Here is a 20,467-nt window from a genome sequence, read left to right on the forward strand (position 1 = left end):
AGAAGGACTTTATGTAGTCAGAATTGAGAGATCTTGTTGCAGCCTTTATGTGGGGGCTTGCTTGTATAAAGATTGTGACAGCAGAAACAGAAGACAGGAGCTTGGTATCGTAGCTAAACAAAGGTTATGAATTAAAGAGTGAAGCAAACAAATTGTCACTCTTCTACAATCCATTGGCGTAAAACTTTGTATTACATAACCACAAACACTCAATTAGTGTTTTCTCAATGGGCCTGTATCTGTATTTACAAAAGAATGTGCTTTATAGATTAGTGGTACTCGACCAAAATGGACTCTGGGATAAATCTTCCCCTCAAAACTAAAACACCACACAGAAGTTGGTTCAATATTTTTATTGAGCTTATTTTAAGTAACAAGTAGTGCATCTAACAGAGTCAGTCTTCCCCAACATATGGTGCAGTCACAAGAAACAAAAGGTTATTAAAACCGACCGACCCTTCAATTTAGCTGGTCCCCATGAGAGAAAAATGAATTGAGCATTCGCTCCTTGAAACCGGTCATAACTGTGAGGTGGAAAGCTCCCTTCAATGAATTGGACTTTCAACTTTAATATTTGTAGTTTTGTGCCACATTGAATTTTTTTTCTATTGATGCAATGTTGATTTTCAAAAGGAAATACTCACTAAAATATGAAATTGCGACAATTTCACCCTTCCCCATGATCCATTTCATCTGCAGATAGTCATTTAAAAAAAAAGCCAACTACATAAATATGGGACTCTTTCTCCAAACTTATCGGTACTACTGTAGCACTTGTTGAAACATTAGGATACAGTTCAGCGCTAATTTCTCTCCCACAGCTCTGAATTTTTGAATGCTCATTTGAGATCATTTTCTTAAACCAATGGAATCTTATGGACAACAAATCCGGCAATGAAAGACATCGAATATATATCCAAATTAATAAGTTTGTAATTTCAGGAAATGCCCTCGAAACTTCACTCAATCTTGATTTCTCAACACTACCCCACACACCCATACCCCAGCCCAGACATCAGACAGACCCACAATGGAATTGCTATTCCCACTCTTCCAAGGTTCCAGTAAATATCTGTATTATACAGAGTTCCTTCAGCCAAGGCAGTTTAAGGCTAATGAATTCTCAAACGTTGGTCCCAACAGGGATCTTTCTTTCTCTCCCCTCACTACTAAAAGGGGAGTGATGCAATTTTGAATAATAGTGGAGACACAACTTTTGTTGAGAGCCTTAAACCAAAGATAGAAAGCTGGCTCAGTCTAATTCTCATCAATGGAGGGGTGGTGAAAAGAAACACAAGACAGAAAAAAAATAGCACGGCCATATATACACCAGGTGCATACACAAACACATTTCAGCATAAGCAAGGTAAGACCAAATCACCTATCCATGAGAGGCAATTGCAGCACAACGTACAAAAACTATACCTACCCAGTGTATAAAATTTGGTAAACAAGAGAGGAGACCTGAATGTGCTGAAAAATCCACTATAAAAACATTACTTGAATTTTCCAGTCTAACAGTACAAATTTTAAAACAAGTAATTGCTCACATTGGAATCAGTGTCAAACACCGATTCTGACAGGGTCTTTTAAATGATCAACTCGAGCCAATAAGTGACAATAGATTTGCTGCAAAACCTCATTAAGAATTTTCCAGAATGAATGAAGTCATTCCCCATAAATACTTCTACTGTTAGCCAAGCATTCAAGTATTGAAAAAGTGATCTTACAAACTGGTTTCAGTTGTCCGGTTGAACGCATTCTCTTACGGGGTTTGAACCGTCAGAGGATTCATAATGGGAGGCAAGATAATTAGCCAGAATCCATAAACGGACGACAGGCAACTCTGTCCAGTAGAGAAAGACAATTCGTTGTATGGCCCGAGTGCACCACTCCACAAGCATGGAAAGGAGGCAGGCCTCCATGAACAACAACTACAAAGGATTGAACCTGCGCCATTGGCGTCATTTTGCATCACAGTCTAGCCATCTAGCTAACGGAGCTAAACAACCCCAACCAAGTCAATCCAATCATGAAGCAAGTTGACTGGAGATAAGTCGATATCAAACCATCGACATCCAGCTGCCCCCCCACGGCCACCCACCAAACCCCTTCTAAAACCAGAGGCAAATCTGGATTTGCATCTCCATCATATGCCAGGGTGCAGGGTACAACTCTGAGCGGTGCGATCAGCAGGGTGGTGCGTACATCTGAACCTCGCCACTAAACCAAGGCTATTCTGGAAGAAATGTTCTCCGTTTCTAACCAATTTCTGGTGAGGTGAGCTCAAGGGGTGGCAGCGTTGGGGAGGGGTAGGGGAGAATTAAATTTATTGTGTGCCGGACTTCAAAGAACGGAAGATAAACCATCCCCATTTTGTATCTCATTTACTGAACCAGTGCTTCTTTTTTTTTTTTTTAAAAGTGTTCCCCCTCCCCTCACCCAAAAACTAAAGATTGCAATGGCAGTATAGAGTGATGCTCAATTTCCAGGGGAAATACCGGCCCAATTTAAGTTGCTTCAAAAAGTGATTTTCAGACAGATCAGGTGCTCTACAGAATAAGGTTTTGCAGTATGCCACTTATGTAACTCAGATTGGCTGGATGGGAAATAGAAGCAAAGTATGACAGGGACAGAGGGTCAACACCTGAAAAAAAAAGAAACAGACAGCTCATTTCCGATTCCCATGGAAGATATCACCCGGGAAATTTAACTTCAGTCTCTCTCTTTCTTTCAGACGCTAATTCGTCCCGCACCCGATTAAAAAAAAAAAATTGTGAATTGTTGCTTTTCTGTCAGAATCCCAGGGTTTCAACGTACGAATAGCTTGATCTCGGTGGTGGTCTATTGACTCGGGTTATCCGATTATGTTCTTATGTTCTTATCCTCAGTTGCTCTTGTCCTTTTCGGAATTCAGTTTCATCGCTGAAATACAGGAAAGAAGTTAGCAGAGGAACATGGTCAAACTTTAAAAAAACTTTAAAAAAAAAAAGAACGGGCATAAATCAGCATGAACAATTGAAGACTAAGGCATTGGAAACCTACCAATACAAATCAGGAATTGAACGTCTAACGATGAACACAAAACTATTGTCAATTGGCGTATAAACTCAGCTGCTTCACAAATGCCCTTTAGGGAAGGAAATCTGCTGCTGTCAGCTGACCTGGCCTACATGTGACTCCAGATCCACAGAATGGCAGAGCAAGCAACTCAGTTCAAGGGCAGTCATCGACGGGCAATAAATGTTGGTCCAGCTAATGGCACTCACATCCCATGAGCGAATTTTTAAAAAACACATTTCTTTTGAGCCCTGAATACTTACCATAGTATGTTTTAAAAGCTTTTCAATTTTTAAATGCAATAAGTTATACATCTGCTTTAAAAACACCAAAAGAAACAGAAAATACTGAGCATGTCTCTGCCGAGATTAAAAAGGCTAGACTTTAAATTTTAAAACTGCGGCTGAAAATCTGGTTGCAATGTGGAGAGACCTCCCTGATCAAGTTATATTCGGGGATATTCACAATGGAAAGTCGAGTGTCGCTTGTTTGTAGGTGGAGATTCACTTGACACAAGATGATTTGATGGACAGATATAAAAAAGAGAAATAAAGCACTGGTGTGCATTGTAGTTACACATTAAAACCTAATCTTTTTGGCCAATGATTTGCTTGCACCCAGATTGTGAGTCTGCTGATTGCTCATGCAGGGGAAACTCCAGGCTGCGAAGTGTAAATCATTCATGAAAATGTTTAAATATTTAATGTATTTGTAAAATGAAATCCAAAGTTAGGTCAATGACCTAGTATGCCATTACTTACCATACAAAGTGCCATACTAATTCAGAAGTACAGTTTGTACTGGTTTAGTAGAATACATTAGACTAAAGATGCCAAAGAGTTTGTATATTATGGCAAGTGAAGACAAGAAAACCATTCAAGTACTGTATATTTAGGAAGGAATAAAGGGGAAAAACAGGGAAGAGGGGCTGATGTGCAGGTTAGGACAACCCGAAAGCGAATAGTGATTTTTATTGTTTTTTAAAAAATGTTCAAAAGGCAGTGGGTTACTAAACAGTTGTTCTACACACCCAAGTCCAACTTACCCACAGATCGACAGCCACCTTCTGTACTTTTCTGCCATCAATCTATTGACAGTTCAGTCTAATGTGTTGAGCAGCAGAGTGGGGGAAAGAAATAGCAAATTACAGGACAGAATTCATGTGCATCCCACCCTCGTTGACAAGCTCATTTACAGCACAGGAAACAAATCTCACACGTCCGACAGCATCTGTGAAGAAGGAAGCAGAGACTTTGGGCAGGATTCTCCAGCCGTGTCCGCCCGGCGACGAGGTCAATGGTGTTCTCCATTGTACGCGGCTCGCCCGTGGCGTTCTTGCGGTGGGCGGGGCAGAAGAATCCAGTCCAATGTTTCAAACCTAATATATGCAAGAGTCTCTCCACAGATGCTGCCAGACGTGCTGAGTTTTCCCAGCATTTTCTGTGTTTTATTTCGGATTTCTAGCAGCTGCAGTAGTTTGCTTTTATTCCATGTACAGCATCATCTCCTCTTCAAGGCGACCTGATCAATTACCGGTTCCATCCCAGCTAATTATCAGGAATGCATTGTGCTGGAGGGATACTTGTTCACAAGGTACACAGAAAACAAGGCTTTTGCAAGAAGGGTTGAGGCTATTACACAAACACAGGCTGTTAACATCATTGAAAGAGCTGCTCCTCAAATGGAGATCAACGTGATTAGCACAGTATTGGGGAAACAAGGCTCAAATGTGATGCGTTGAGGGCGAAGACAATTTAACTTCAAAAGTCACTGCTATACCTAAGAAGGCTATCCAGCGGAGTCTCAATTATCTGCAAGGTTTTCTGCAGCAGTTGGAGCTGTAATTTCTATGGGCGGCACGGTAGCACAGTGGTTAGCACTGTTGCTTCACAGCGCCAGGGACCCGGGTTCGATTCCCGGCTGGGGTCACTGTCTGTGTGGAGTCTGCACATTCTCCCCGTGTCTGCGTGGGTTTCCTCCGGGTGCTCCGATTTCCTCCCACAAGTCCCGAAAGAAATGCTTGTTAGGTGAATTGGACATTCTGAATTCTCCCTCAGTGTACCCAAACAGGCGCCGGAAGTGTGGCGACTAGGGGATTTTCACAGTAACTTAATTGCAGTGTTAATGTAAGCCTACTTGTGACACCAATGAAGATTATTTAAAAAAAATATTTGGAGTGTCTCAATGAAACACAAAAATACCCACAAGGTTAAGAATTTTTGTATCATACTTAGCAACTAGAGGCTTTTCACAGTAACTTCATTAGAAGCCTACTTGTGACAATAAGCGATTTTCATTTCATTTCATTTCATATAAGGAACACACATCTTTGAAATAAATGGTTTTGAGGAAGGTCAATTGTATTTGTAGCAAAATAAAAGAAGCTGGCTGGTCTGGACTGAATAATTCAACTGTTTTTGGACAATGGACATTTTATGGGTTAATTTAAATTAATGCTAATCAAGTGATAAAATTATTCAGTGGTACATTTATAATAAGTGGGCCACCCAATGGTTAATAGTTTACACCTTCTCTACTGTGATGTTAAATGTGATCAACAGCTTAATTAACTGATTAAGAAATCACTTGAACAATAAATAGTCCTATTTGAACATCCAGTCACATGATTGAAGAAGCTCTTTGTGCTCTCAAAGTCCTGTTTTGCACTGCCTTATGCAAACGCCAACATTAACTTCCATATAATGTTCAGAGTCTCAGAACCCACTGAAAATGACAGATGTTTCATAATGACTCTTCTCACATATTGTGCAAGTTTAATACTCTACTTTTAATATCTCACTGTACCTCATCTTCACTGGAGCAGCAGTGTGAAGCAGGCAACATTATAAATCAGTAACCCTTTTTACACTCGCTCAACTTTCTTTTGCAGTGACTTCCTTAAAAAGGAAATTGGAATGAATATAAAAGCCTGCCAACTGAGTATTTCCAGCATTTCTTCTGTTCTCATTACCAACTCTTTGAATTGTTTTCTCTAACAAGCAAGATGAATTTTGCACCAGTTTTAGCCGGAATGCAATGGTGACAAGAATATTAGCTGCCTCAAGGGCAGGGGGTTTATGTTGGAGCTGTACAGGATTTTGGTTAGGCTACATCTGGAGAACTGTGTTCAGTTCTGGTCATAGCACTACAGGAAGGATGTGATTGCACTGGAGAGAGTGCAGAGGAGGTTCACCAGGACGTTGGCTGGGCTGGAGCATTTTATTTATGAAGAGAGGCGGGATAAGCCCAGCCTCTGGGTCAGCGAAGGCCAAGAGGGAACCCGATTGAGGTGTATAACATTATGAGGACAGGATACCTTGTCCACAGAGATGTGAAAAGTGATTATCTTAATTCACTGATTAAGAAATAATTTGATCAACGAATAGTCCTATTTGAACATCCGGTCACATGATTGAAGAATGGGGGCAGCACGGTAGCACAGCGGTTAGCACAGTTGCTTAACAGCTCCAGGGTCTCGGGTTCGATTCCCGGCCTGGGTGCACGATCTCCTCGCATTTGTGCGAGTTTCCTCCGGGTGCTCCGGTTTCCTCTCACAGTCCAAAGATATCCCGGCTCGGTGGATTGGCCATGATAAATTGCCCTTAGTGTCCATAAAGGTTAGGTGGGGTTACTGGGTTAAGGGGATGGAGTGGGCTTAAGTGGGGTGCTCTTGCCAAGGCCGGTGCAGACTCGATGGGTCGAATGGCCTCCTTCTGCACTGTAAATTCTATGATTCTATGTCTTGTGGTCTCAAAGTCCTGTTTTGCACCACAGATGTTCCCCTCAGTAGAAGGGCGAGTAACAAAGGGGCATCATTTTAAACTGAAAGACAGGAAGCTTAGAGGGGATTTGAGGAAGAGGTTTTTTTCCCACCAAGAGGGTGTTAGGAATCTGGAATGTGTTGCCTCTGATGGTAGTTGAGGCTGGAAACCTCACAGCCTTTGAAAAGTACTTGGATGAGCACCTGAAATGTCATAACATGCAAGACCATGAGTCAAGTGCTGGGAAGTGGGATTAGTGTAGATTGGGGTAGTTTTTGTTTGTCGGTGCAGGCTCGATGGGCCAAAGGGCCTCTTCTGTACTATATCATTCTATAACCTGGAGAATGTGGTGGTATTCCACATAAAAAAAAAACAAAAAAAAAAGGTGGTTCTCACAGGATGAGTCTCACCCCTCGAGCTGTATGACATATCGAGGGTATATGGTGAATATTATATGGAAGCACCGCAGAGTGCAACTTGATCTATGTAGCCAACTTAAATACCATTGCACCATTTGTTTAGAGCATTTTGAAATGTCTGTAATTGTGATGCATTTTGAAATGTCTAGGGGCTGGTTTAGCTCACTCAGCTAAATCGCTGGCTTTTAAAGCAGACCAAGCAGGCCAGCAGCACGGTTTGATTCCCGGACCAGCCTCCCCGGACAGGTGCCGGAATGTGGCGACTAGGGGCTTTTCACAGTAACTTCATTGAAGCCTACTCGTGACAATAAGCAATTTTCATTTTTCATTTCATAATTGACTGTATTGAAGCACCCCAGAGTGCAACATGTAGTATGTAGGGGACCTGAATATTATTGCACTGTGTCATGGCCATTTTGAAATGTTTGTAATGCTCTTTCAGATATTTTATGATTATAGTATACTTTTTGCAAGAAAAAAAGTTAATGGCAAGAAGACATAGTGTGTTGATTTGGTCCTTTCGAAGAACCCCAAGTTTTTTGCTATACATTTGTCAACTATCCAACAACGTGGTAGAGATATATTACTTCCTGAAGGTCAATGTATTGGGAATAAAAAGATGATCTATAACAGTACCTGAAATTAGCACCTCTATTAGCTGACAATGTAACAATCACAAATGTAAGCCACAAGAGAAGGGGACAACTTTACTAAAATTACTAATGGGACACTATGTCCTCAGCTAGAGGGACTCTTGGTTTATCATGACACTGGAGAACCATTGGATACAGCGAATTAGAAGAACGAAAGGCTGGTCACGATATATCATCATGCAAATAACATTAGGGTATCCAATTGAGATGCATCCCTCTTCCTGCTGTAGTAACACTTTGTAATATCAATTTAGCCAATACGATTCGTTTTTATGTTTGACGCAAGAGTCCTCGGATCCAAATCAATATTGACATTGACCATCTTAAATATGGCTGCTAGTGCTGGGTGGGGAAACCCAGCGTAGATGCACCAGCTTTTTCTCCAATACCATAAGTAAAGCAGGAAAAATTCAAGCTTTACCCATGCGATCCAATTAAAAAAAAAGGCCGTGATAAACCAAAAGTATCATTTTCTGATCTAACAGAAGCCAAGTCTGTTTAGTTACATACAGACACATTAGGTAACGGTTTAGGTCCTGCATCTGACGTTACGAACTTCTTGCTGCTACACAGTGTCTGCAAGACTAAAGCAAGAAACAAAATAAAAATAAAAAATGCAAATTATAAAGGCTACTTAAATTAGATTTCAGATTACCACTCTTGGCATAGCAAACCTACATTCATTTAAGATAAAATTTTAAACCGCCCATGCGAGCTTACTAATTCCAACTGAAGTAGATTTTTGAAATAGGTACATTGTGATGAATGCAAGTAGCCAAACATGGCTCCGTTTTAATGACTATTTCCTTAAACTGCATCTTAACAGTTGCTGGTAACTGTTCGTTTGAAAATGTGGTGAGAACGCGAGCCAGCCTCTATACAGGGCTACATGACGGCTGGTAACACAATGTAACCATTCTCATCATTGAGCACGCAGAAACCCTCTGTGCTGTGGAGCTTCTTGCATCATTCAATCTTATTGTTCAAAACTGGAGCAGCTGTGTGGTTTAGACTTGACAAAAATAAAAAAGGTTCTCCAGTTACAAAATGAATCTGACCAAGTAGTATGGGTAAACCAGTTCCTCACGGTGTTGTAGTGTCACATGGTTGTCTATGGTAAAGTAAACCACAGATTTCCATCATGCACCCTATCTCAACACTGCTGTCGGTATTACCCACTCAGGCTCAAGAATAATTCTATTGATCAGATCATTCAGCTGGCCAAGAGGCTTCCGGTGTTTCTAAATATTAACATTTATATTCACACAATTTACAGTGCAGAAGGAGGCCATTCGGCCAATTGACTCTGCACCGGCCCTTGGAAAGAACACCCTACCTTAACCCACACCTGCACCCTATCCCTGAAACCCAGTAACCCCACCTAAACTTTCTTTTGGACACCAAGGGCAATTTAGCATGGCCAATCCGCCAAACCCGCACTCTTTGATTGTGGGAGGAAACCGGAGCACCCGGAGGAAACCCACGCAGACACGGGGAGGACGTGCAGACTCCGCACAGACAGTGTCCCAAGCCGGGAATCGAACCTGGGACCCTGGAGCTGAGAAGCAACTGTGCTAACCACTGTGCTGCCATGCCCCCCCCTGAAATAATTTTATATTATTTCAATAGGTTGCAACATGAAAATGTTTAAGCTTAAATCAGTGCCACATTTATTATTGTTAAAACAGTTGGCACATCGTAAATAATCAGCATAAATTGTAGCAATGCAACTACACCTTAAGCCATCTAATCTAGACACTACGCTCTGAAATTCCTGCACTAAACCTCTTTATATCTCCCTTCTCCATTAAGAATCTGCTCTTTGCAGCACGGTGGTCTAGTGGTTAGCACAGCTGCCTCACGGCGCCGAGGTCCCAGGTTCGATCCCGGCTCTGGGTCACTGTCCGTGTGGAGTTTGCACATTCTCCCCGTGTTTGCGTGGGTTTCGCCCCCACAACCCAAAGATGTGCAGGTTAGGTGGGTTGGCCAGGCTAAATTGCCCCTTAATTGAAAAAATGAATTGGGTACTCTAAATTTATTTTAAAAAAAAGAATCTGCTCTTTCACCAATATTTTGATCATCCTCAAGATCCCAGTCACTGACCTGGTGTCCATTTTGTCTGGTTATGCTTTTATAAAGTGCCTTGAGATTATTTTCTACATCAAATAAGGTTCTGTATGAAAATGCAATGCATTGTGGGATGGGACGACACACAAAACCCACAACTCTGCATGTGGTCCAGCCTCAATCAGTTGTGCCACTGAAACTATAAGTACACCCAAAAGCAGAAGAAAATAGCAAACTGACAGCAATCCTCAGGGACCTTTGGAACCTGCTTCAGAGTAGCTTTAGCATAGACCCAAGAGAGTCAGAGGTTTACATGCATGAAAACAGGCCCTTTGGCCCAACATGTCCATGCCGCCAGTTTTTAACCACTAAGCTAGTACGAATTCCCGCATCTGGCCCAGATCCCTCTACACCCAGCGTTCCCATATAAAAGTCAAAATGCTTTTCAAAAACAAACTTGGGAAACACAATTCCAACTGGGTGGGCAGTTCCACAGGCAGAGAATCTCAATGATACAGTATCAATTTAAAACCCGAGAATAGATCAGTTTACTTTAATAAACCAACTGTTATTTACCCAATTTGCTCTTTCATCTGTTTATTCTAGTTAGCAGCTGTACAACTATTATGCCGAGTAGAGTGCTAAATCTCTCAGGTACCCAGCCAAAATCGGCTACAAGTTAGAATGAGCTATTAGCATTTTGATTGACTTTGGGTGGGTTTCTCGGTATCTGGTGTGGCACGCTGTCAGAATTCTCCGTTTCGCCGGCTGGTCAATGGGTCAGCCCCACGCCGTTGGGAAACCGCTCGGCTGCCGGCAAACCAGAGAATCCCGAGAATTCAGCCCAATATATTTTTTTGGATAAGGGGGAAAATATTTGGTGCCTTCATCCAACAATCTTCCAGCTATGTTCGTACACAAATGTCGGAAAAACCTAATTTTGAATGGCAGCAGTATTTAAAAGGATGTGGTCCGTACCATAAACAGGATATTACATAGAACATAGAACAGTACAGCACAGAACAGGCCCTTCGGCCCTCAATGTTGTGCCGAGCCATGATCACCCCACTTAAACCCACGTAACCCCGTAACCCAACAATCCCCCCATTAACCTTACACTACGGGCAATTTAGCATGGCCAATCCACCTAACCCGCACATCTTTGGACTGTGGGAGGAAACCGGAGCACCCGGAGGAAACCCACGCACACACGGGGAGGACGTGCAGACTCCACACAGACAGTGACCCAGCCGGGAATCGAACCTGGGACCCTGGAGCTGTGAAGCATTGATGCTAACCACCATGCTACCGTGAGGCAAGCATGCAAGATTGATGCAGAGTCACATGACTGATTATATTCAAGCTTTTAAAAAAAACCAAAAATCATTCATCCTTTACACCCTAAAAGTAAGAAAAATTATAAACATAACATTTTGTGCAATTCATGAAAGGCGCAGGTTCTATGAAAAATAAAATTAACATTGTGTTACCAGACCTGAACTACCTGTGTGAGGCTTGGTGCTGAAACAAACTCTGATTAAACTGAATATCTTAAAGGCCACACAAAAACTACCATCACCCCTCATGACTCAATGGTGAAATGCTTTTGCCAAGTGTGACATGGCTTCTTGCAGATCAGATGTTCCATTGTTGGTTTGCATTAAATGATCTGAACTTGGCCGAGACAATGTTGGAGACCATTCCATTTGGCACCATTGTCTTTCATTCCTGATGCTTTGGGGCAAAATAGAATCAGGATTTGGCTCAACTATAATACTGCAGATAGTCAAACAGTCTTCTGACATGGTGTTTCCACAAGAATTGGGGACCATCTCGATGCAAATACAGAAGCTAATGGCACACATACCCAGATGAGCGAGTGCTGAGATGAGAATGTTTTACAGATATGGTAGATCGGGAGTAAGGAGGGAAAGGATCAATAGTAGCACTAAATGACTCGCCCTAGAGCATGTTACTTTCAAGTACCCGGAAAATTGAGATTGGCGATTTAATACACTTACTGTACTTAAGAGTATCAATTTGTGCAATACACAAATCCAGAGCAAAATGCCGTGCATACACGCCCCATTCAACATTAGAAAAAAATAACACTCGTACAGTTGTGGGGCAGGAGTTATCAATGTTATTTTGGCAACACAGTGTTCTTTGCGACAGGTTCAACATGTAAATTGAAACATGGAGAATATCTCCAATGAACCTTGGAAATATTCCAGTCGGGTGCTCTTTCCAAGGACGATGGGCCGAATACCCTCCCTCTGCACTGTAAATTCTATGACAGTTCCAGAATTGTGTCAGAAGTGGAATTCAAGGGCAGCCCGGTGGCGCAGTGGTTAGCACTGCAGTCTCACGGCGCCGAGGTCCCAGGTTCGATCCCGGGTCACTGTCCGTGTGGAATTTGCACATTCCCCCCCCCCCCCGTGTTTGCGTGGGTTTCGCCCCCACATCCCAAAGATGTGCAGGGTAGGTGGATTGGCCACGCTAAATTGCCCCTTAATTGGAAAAAAATGAATTGGGTACTCTAAATTTATTTTAAAAATAAAAAAAATAAACAAAAAGAAGTGGAATTCAGCCTCATCACAACCATTTAAAAATGTGGATTTTTAAAAAAGCCAATATTTAAAATCTGCTCAATAATAATGTTTTTTCCCCCTCAAAACAACAAAAGCCTTCTTCACACTCAAATGCTCCAGAATATATTAAAGCAAAATATTCTAGGTCTTCATTCACCAGCAATGTTCAACTGACCTTCCCTCGTCAAACATTCTGCGGCATCCAGAGCTTTTCCACTGAGTTGATTGACAACGCTATCCACAGCGGCGTGGTGTTTGAGAAACATGGGGCGGACAATTCGGTTGTAGATCATCTGAGAACCATTCCACACGACTGGGGCCATGCACCAGAGCAAGAAGATACACTGCGGGAAACATAATTCCCAAAACGTTAGTCGCCATCCTAAAACCACGAAAGCGGACCCAAGTTCAAACGAACATTCTTCACAGCATGCAATAAATCACAGAATTTACAGTGCAGGAGGCCATTCGGCCCATCGAGTCTGCACCGGCCCTTGGAAAGAGCACCCTACCTAAGCCCACACCTCCACCTTATCGCCACAATTCCACCCTATCCCCGTAACCCCACTTTATCTTACCTTTTTTGGACACTAAGGGCAATTTAGCATGGCCAATCCACCCTAACCTGCACATCTTTGAACTGTGGGAGGAAACTGGAGGACCCGGAGGAAAACCACGCAGACACAGGGAGAACGTGCAGACTCCGCACAGACAGTGACCCAAGCCGGGAATCGAACCTGGGACTCTGGCGCTGTGAAGCCATTGTGCGAACCACGTGTGCTACCGTGCTGCCCAGGCTTTGTCAAGGCTTCTTCACCAGCACCTCCCAAACAATTGACATCCACCACCTGGGCGGAAAAGATTGACAGCCTCATGGAAACCCTGTCATTTTGAATTTATGCGAAAGACGATGCTTTGGTGAGCAGTAAAGAATATGCAACAGGCTTGGCGATGCTGGTAACATTCAGAAATTTTATAGCAAATGCAAGAAATGACCTGAACCTTCACTTACCTTTCCAGCGTAATAAAGAGGGAACCAATAAAGGAAGATGTCTGAGAAAAATTCAGCAATACTAAATATCCCGTATACTACCCAGTACGTCAACCACTTTGTGTCATCATCTTTATTTGGACTTTCAATAGCTTTGATTCTGGAGGAGGAGAATAGAATATTTTAAAGATTTAATTAAGCTAATACAGCCACTGGAAAAGGTCCATAGCAAAACAATTCAAACTATTTAAAAACCCATATGCAGTGCGGTCCTCTTTGAAATGTTGCTACAGAACAAATAAGAATATTGTGTCAATTACCACAGGTGAATACATACAACAGTGAACATGAAAGCATTTATAACTGCTGTAGAACTTCAATAAGAAGTCTTACAACACCAGGTTAAAGTCCAACATGTTTGTTTCAAACACGGAGCACTGCTCCTTCCTCAGGTGAATCCACATCGTGGAACTTCAAATCAGTTGGTCTGAAAAAGTACTTATCAATCCAACTCTTCCTTATATTTCTCCACATTCACCCATTTAGGCTCATTAGAAGTGGATCTACCATAATGGCCTGATATTGACAGGTTGCTTCAATCGGTCCATAAAAGGCTTTGCCTGGGAGGGGTGGTGGTGCAATGGGGGAGGGGGGAAGAAAGCAGAGAGAGAAAGCGCCAGGGAGAGAAAAGCGAGAGAGCCCGGGGGGGGGGGGGGGGGGGGGGGAACGGGACAGAGAGAGCCAGAGGGGACAGAGAGAACCAGAGAGAGAGAGAGAGAGACACACACACATTGTTCCATTGAGACTTTTATTTACCTCCGGATGAGTAGTTTTTTGGTGAAGCTGAACACTGAATAATAATTAGCAATTAAACTGGGTAAAAATAAACACTCACTTCCATCGATCAAACACAAAATGGGACAGCAAATTGCAAAGCTTTTTTCTAAACCCTGGTTTGATGCCATATACTCACTGCAAAACTGGCAAGTCTACTAATGGTGGATTGCAAATGGTTTGTGGTTCTTTTGTTTGCTCAATGGGTGGAATTTCCAGTTAACAAGAACATATTTAAATGAATTGTGTCAAATGATTACCAGTGTTCTTCAAAGTCGAGGGCGCGACCTGCGGGTGGATGTCGGGAGGGTCACGGAGCCGTTGTCCGCGGCGCTCCCAATCGCGCAAATCCCCGCGCAGCAGCCGGCTTTTCGTAACGCCGGCTGCGAACATGTTAAAAAAAAAATTTGGCCGCATTGTGAATGCACGCACGATGATTGGCGCGCATGCGCAGTGCGGCCGCTATTTTTTATTTTAAAACGGTTGGCGCTTTTTACAAGTTCTGTAGTGGTTTTTATTCCTTTTTTTTTTCATTTGTTATTCATTTTATTATTTTTTACAAGTTCGGGGGGGGGGGGGGGGGTTTATTCATTTTTTTCATTTATTTTACTCATTTCTTTTTACAAGTTCGGGGGGGGTTTTATTTGATAAAATTTTACAGGAAAAAAATTCAACTTTGGACAGATGGAGACTCCATACTTTCCCACACCAGAAGGCTTCACCTTTATCCAACAGGTGCAACACGGTAGCATGGTGCAACACGGTAGGGGCAACACGGTAGCATGGTGGTTAGCATAAATGCTTCACAGCTCCAGGGTCCCAGGTTCGATTCCCAGCTGGGTCACTGTCTGTGCGGAGTCTGCACGTCCTCCCCGTGTGTGCGTGGGTTTCCTCCGGGTGCTCCGGTTTCCTCCCACAATCCAAAGATGTGCGGGTTAGGTGGATTGGCCATGCTAAATTGCCCATAGTGTCCTAAAAAGTAAGGTTAAGGGGGGGTTATTGGGTTACGGGTATAGGGTGGATACGTGGGTTTGAGTAGGGTGATCATGGCTCGGCACAACATCGAGGGCCGAAGGGCCTGTTCTGTGCTGTACTGTTCTATGTAGGTTCCATTGGAGGAGTGAGTACGAGGGCCAAAGGGACCCAAAACCATTTCCTCCATTTTTGTCAGCAGCAGACAAGGGAAGGGAAAATGGTGGGTCGCACAGGTCGGCCGGCGTGGGTCGCGCAGGTTGGCCGGTTGGTAAAAATGGAACCCCGGAAAAAAAGTTTGAAGAACACTGGATTACCATGATCAACCCAACCAATCCCTGTTTAAAACCACCTGTGAGAATGCACAACATCAGCTGTACAAAAATAAACATCTTCTGCAGGCATAAAATTGATGATACAAATGAACCAATTACATAAAGAAAACAAAACTTCACACGCCAAATCTTTCCTCAATTGGTCATATTTAGTGGCCTTTCAATAGAAGCATCCCTGTAATGTTCGGAAACATGGAGGTAGGAAATTTTGTTAATCAGTTTCCCTTTATTGGTGAAATGCGTTATGTGTCAAATCTGATCCCCTCGTTGCCACTTTAGAAACAGAGTCAAGGTTGCCCAAGATAAACAGGAACAAATACACAATGCGAGCAGTGTTCGAGTCTCCAGGACCGCTGGAGATGGGCGTGGGGTCACTCGTGCAGGATGCATATAAAGTGACAAGTGCACAAAAATATAAACTAGCTTTTAAAAGTCCAAATTTTAAAATGTATTCTGGCTGGGTATCGAGCTGTGTGCAGACTGGGACCAGAAATGGAGAATCTTAAGTTTATACAATGCTGAGGTAATTGAAGTTGAATCATTCTGCATTGCCAAGAATTTCACTGGATCAAGGTAATACATCAATTAGATTTATGCAGGTTATAGCTTCTGGCTCATTTAATAAATTATCCAACTCCTGACAGTTCAGCTGTGTTAAGTTTTTTTCTTTTTAAGATGCTCTTAAGATGCTGATGCTCAGCTGATTAAGCCTCATACATCAGCACCACGTGGAGATAACAGGAGGAGGGGGGTTTGCTGATGTGCACCCTCCTCAAAGGATGTTACCTGGTCTGAAGGGTGTTAGCTACGTGGAAAGGCTGAATAGACTCGGACTGTTTCATTGGAAAGACGGAAGTTGAGGATAGAGTGGATGGGCAGACACTCTTTCCCGGGGTGGAGGGGTCAGTCACCAGGGGGCATAGGTTTAAGGTCCTTGGGGCAAAGTTTAGAGGAGATGTGCGAGACAGGTTTTTTTTTAACGTAGAGGGTGGTGTTTGCCTGGAACGCTTTGCCAGGGGAGGTTGTGGAAGCAGCACATTAACAGCGCTCAAAAGTCATCTTGACAAACACATGGATAGGATGGGTATGGAGGGATACGGCACAAGGAAGTGCTGAGGGTTTTGGCAAAGGTTGGTATTATGACCGGTACAGACTTGGAAGGATGAAGGGCCTGTTCCTGTGCTGTATTGTCCTTTGTTCTTTGATGGATTTACCTTTGCTTCCCATGGTTTCAACACTGTTAAAAAAACAGCCGTCCCATTCTCATGTCACTGCTCAATGTGTTATGGCAGTGGAGCTGGATTGAGGGCCTCGAGTGGGCAACAATTGACCATTTAAGCCCTCAATAATGCTAAGGAAGAATGGGCTTGCGGGGATCTTATCTCCTCCCCCCACGGTATAATGGTAACTGGGTCGGGGTGGGCTCATCATAGTACACCCAGTAGGGTGGGGGCCTTAAAAGTCTATCCCCTGGATCATATTCCTATACATTTGAGCGATCCATTGTCTCAATTTAAATGATCCATTGTCTCAATCATGAGGTTTGGTTGACATCTAAGGACATGTTTATTGTGGCAGTGCATACACATGTGAATAGACAGAAGTTACAGGTCTTTCTGCTCAGTTTTAGAAATACAGTCTTGACATCTCTCATTTAGTTCAGAGTGATTATGGTCTGGATCAGGCTTCATTAACTGTACAGGCAACCTTTGTAAAGTGCAATTGTTTTGTGGACCGGAGCCAATACTTCATTTGCAATGCAAAAGGTATTTGCTCATCTACTGATTGCTTTAACACTGGATTTCTAAAAAAAAAAAATAAGCAAAGCTGTGAAAAAGAAGAAACCCTCCAGGGGAAGGTAGGAAAATGGAAAAGCTGTGGATTTAGATGAAGATATGCACAATGGTCAAACAGAGATGCATTTTTACACAGCGCCAAGGTCATACTTACGAAAAGTAAGCTGGGTATACAAAACCAATCAAATTGCACAGCAGGGAGGCTCCATATCCAAACACAAGATACAGACCAAGGGCAGTTAGTGAACCTGGAATGAAATGGAAAACAATGAGGTCACAGCCTACAGAAGTTTTTAATTAAGCTCACCTTGTGCAAACCTATAACCCTGTAACAGATAGGACGTCTAAAGTTACACTCGCACACAAGGAAACTAACAAAAGGTACATGCAAATCTATTAAAGGACTTTGAAGAAAACTAATGTACCATCAGTCTTCCTGTGGGCCAGGCAAACTGTTTCATCAATATCCTAATAATCCAGTTAGTCCCAGCATTGTCCACTTGATCATAAAAGCTCATTACAACAGGTCACGCACTGTACGGAACGAGAACAACAACAGAGTGCACTTCCTCCAATCCGTTTGACCCAGACATATCTAATCTAATTATAATTTATAATTATTTAATAAAGGGGGGGGGGGCACAGTGGTTAGCACTGTTGCCTCACAGCACCAGGGACCCGGGTTCAATTCCGATCTCGGGTGACTGTATGTGTAGAGTCTGCACGTTCTCCCAGTGTCTGTGTGGGTTTCCTCCGGATGCTCCGGTTTCCTCCCACAATCCAAAGAAGTGCAAGTTAGGTGGATTGGCCATGCTCAATTGCCCAGAGGTGGGATTACGGGGATAAGGTGGGGATTGGATTTGGTCTAGGTAGTGTGCTCCTGCAGAGGGTTGGTGCAGATTCGATGGGCTGACTGGCCTCCTTCTGCCCTGTAGTGATTCTATAATAATACTATGTTTAGAACATATACCAGCAGCACTTCCTTAATAATTCTTTTAAGTCAGATATTAATTAGGATAGCACTTTGGTGATTAATTTGCTGATGTAGTCAGAGATGAGACAGACCAAAGAAACCAGATATAAAGGATAAGTGTTACCCCCTAACAAAGAACAAACAGCACAGGAACAGGCCCTTCGGCCCTTCAAGCTTGTACCGGTCAACATTCCAGTGTTCACCAACTTTCTTTTTATAAATTTAGAGTACCCAATTAATTTTTTCCATTTAAGGGGCAATTTAGTGTGGCCAATCCACCTACTCGGCACATCTTTGGGTTGTGGGGCTGAAACCCACGCAATCAGTGTTCACCAACTTAACACCTTTCAATGTGGATGAAGATTGTGTCTGTACTGTCATTAACAGGCAGTCGATCATCGACCAATCCAAACACACAAAGAGTTACTGGCTCTAATTTTCCAATCCCCGCATCATTAGAAATCGGAAGACATGTTAGGTGTGGTGCCAGGACCCTGTGGATGTCCCGAAGTGCGGATATATGTGGGAATTGCCCAGGAAGTTGCAATTTCCAACTGGCTGATCCTGCTGTTAGTGACCCTCTGCAAATGTCTTCGACTCGGAGCTCAGGTTGAAGACTTGGTCCAGGTACACAGGACCTATACATTTACCCTGGATATAGAATTTGTCCAAAACTTGATCCAACAGCGGAGCAACTCCCCAACCAAAACCTCCACCGACCACAAGCTCCCCCCCCCCCCCCTCCAAAACTGACCACCTAACTGCACCCACTAGCCTGATCAGATTACCCCTGACCTGACTTCTCACCTCCCCATCTATCCACACCCCCCACCCCCATAAAGACACAAGAAATGTATCCAAATATGGCAGCTAGTGCTTTTTAAAAAAAAGGTCATGTCCTCTCCTTCGTGTGCTGGACTCACCCAGGAGTCACTACGCTGCCCATTTCTCCTCAGCTGGGATAAGATCCTGGAATAAATGAGCAATGGTTGGTTAAAAACTTGCAGACTGTTGCAATGCGCCCAGCATTGCCACTAATTGGAAGATCTAGGCTAACAGTTAAATATCTGTGCTACCAACTGATGCGTTGGGTAAGCTGGGTCTGCAAGGACCACGTTTACTGCAGCAGTGAGAGAGACAGGCTTCCAACACTTGAAGAAATGCAACTCGATTTGATTGAACTCTTAACTATTAAAAATACTTTAACTGTCAGTTGACACTATGCTGACTTGACTGGAGACCTGAGGCTAGCCTGACCAGACTATCTTACTACCACATGGTGTGTGTTCTAGTTGCTGCTCACAGGCTCTGACTGTCTCAGAGGCTGGATCCCAAGAGAGCGAGAAAACTAGTGCCCTCTGGCTTTATCGTGGTCGTGTCCTGTCTGGTGATTGGCTGCTGTGTTCTGTGTGTTCACTGGTCATCCTGTGTGTCAATCACTGCCTGTCTGTGCACCATCATATACCTGTGTGTATCTTATGACACCAACCATTGCACCATATTTAGATTACCATCGCTGAATATCCACACTATCAACATCCTAGGAGTTACCACTGACCAGAAACTGAAAAATGGGCCAGCCATGTAAATACTGTGGTTACAAGAGCAGGTCAGAGATTAGGAATCCCAAATTCAGTAACTCACATCCTCATTCCCAAAGCCTGACCACCAACTACAAGGCACAAATCAGGAATGTAATGGAGTACTATCCACTTGCCTGAATGAATGCAGTGCGAATAATGCTCAAGAAACCCGATACAAAGCAATCCGCTTGATTGGCACCCCATCCACAAATATTCACTTTTTCCACCACCAAAACTTTTCCACCACCAAAACAGTGACAGCAGCGTGTACCGAATACACGATGCATTGTAGGAACTCACCAAGGCTCCTTCGGCAACAGCCAAAGGCCAAAAGGCCTAATCCTGCTCAGAGTTTCTACGTTTCTACCTTCCAAGACCGTGACCACTGCCATCTAGAAAGTCACAGGCAGCACCTACATGGGAACACCACCA

The 20,467-nt window shown here is 43.2% G+C and overlaps 1 protein-coding gene across 3 annotated transcripts in view; it reads right to left on the bottom strand.

Annotated features, from left to right (window-relative positions):
• Window positions 1-338: 338 nt before the first annotated feature.
• Window positions 339-20,467, bottom strand: part of LOC119953051 (receptor expression-enhancing protein 6-like) — a 32,765-nt gene continuing 12,636 nt past the window's right edge. The window contains exons 2-7 of one of the 3 annotated variants that reach the window (XM_038776850.1): window positions 17,634-17,727; window positions 13,564-13,702; window positions 12,727-12,895; window positions 8,404-8,477; window positions 4,106-4,163; window positions 339-2,925 (exon numbers count right to left, since the gene is read on the bottom strand). In XM_038776850.1, coding sequence (XP_038632778.1) covers window positions 4,143-4,163; window positions 8,404-8,477; window positions 12,727-12,895; window positions 13,564-13,702; window positions 17,634-17,727 — 497 coding nt within the window. In that variant the 3' untranslated portion in view covers window positions 339-2,925; window positions 4,106-4,142. Of the gene's footprint in view, window positions 2,926-4,105; window positions 4,164-8,403; window positions 8,478-12,726; window positions 12,896-13,563; window positions 13,703-17,633; window positions 17,728-20,467 lie in introns of those variants that run through there. The other 2 variants (XM_038776851.1, XM_038776852.1) reach the window with 2 other exon arrangements.

The sequence above is a fragment of the Scyliorhinus canicula genome, chromosome 18 (genome assembly GCF_902713615.1).
Source record: "Scyliorhinus canicula chromosome 18, sScyCan1.1, whole genome shotgun sequence".
NCBI lineage: Eukaryota > Metazoa > Chordata > Chondrichthyes > Carcharhiniformes > Scyliorhinidae > Scyliorhinus > Scyliorhinus canicula.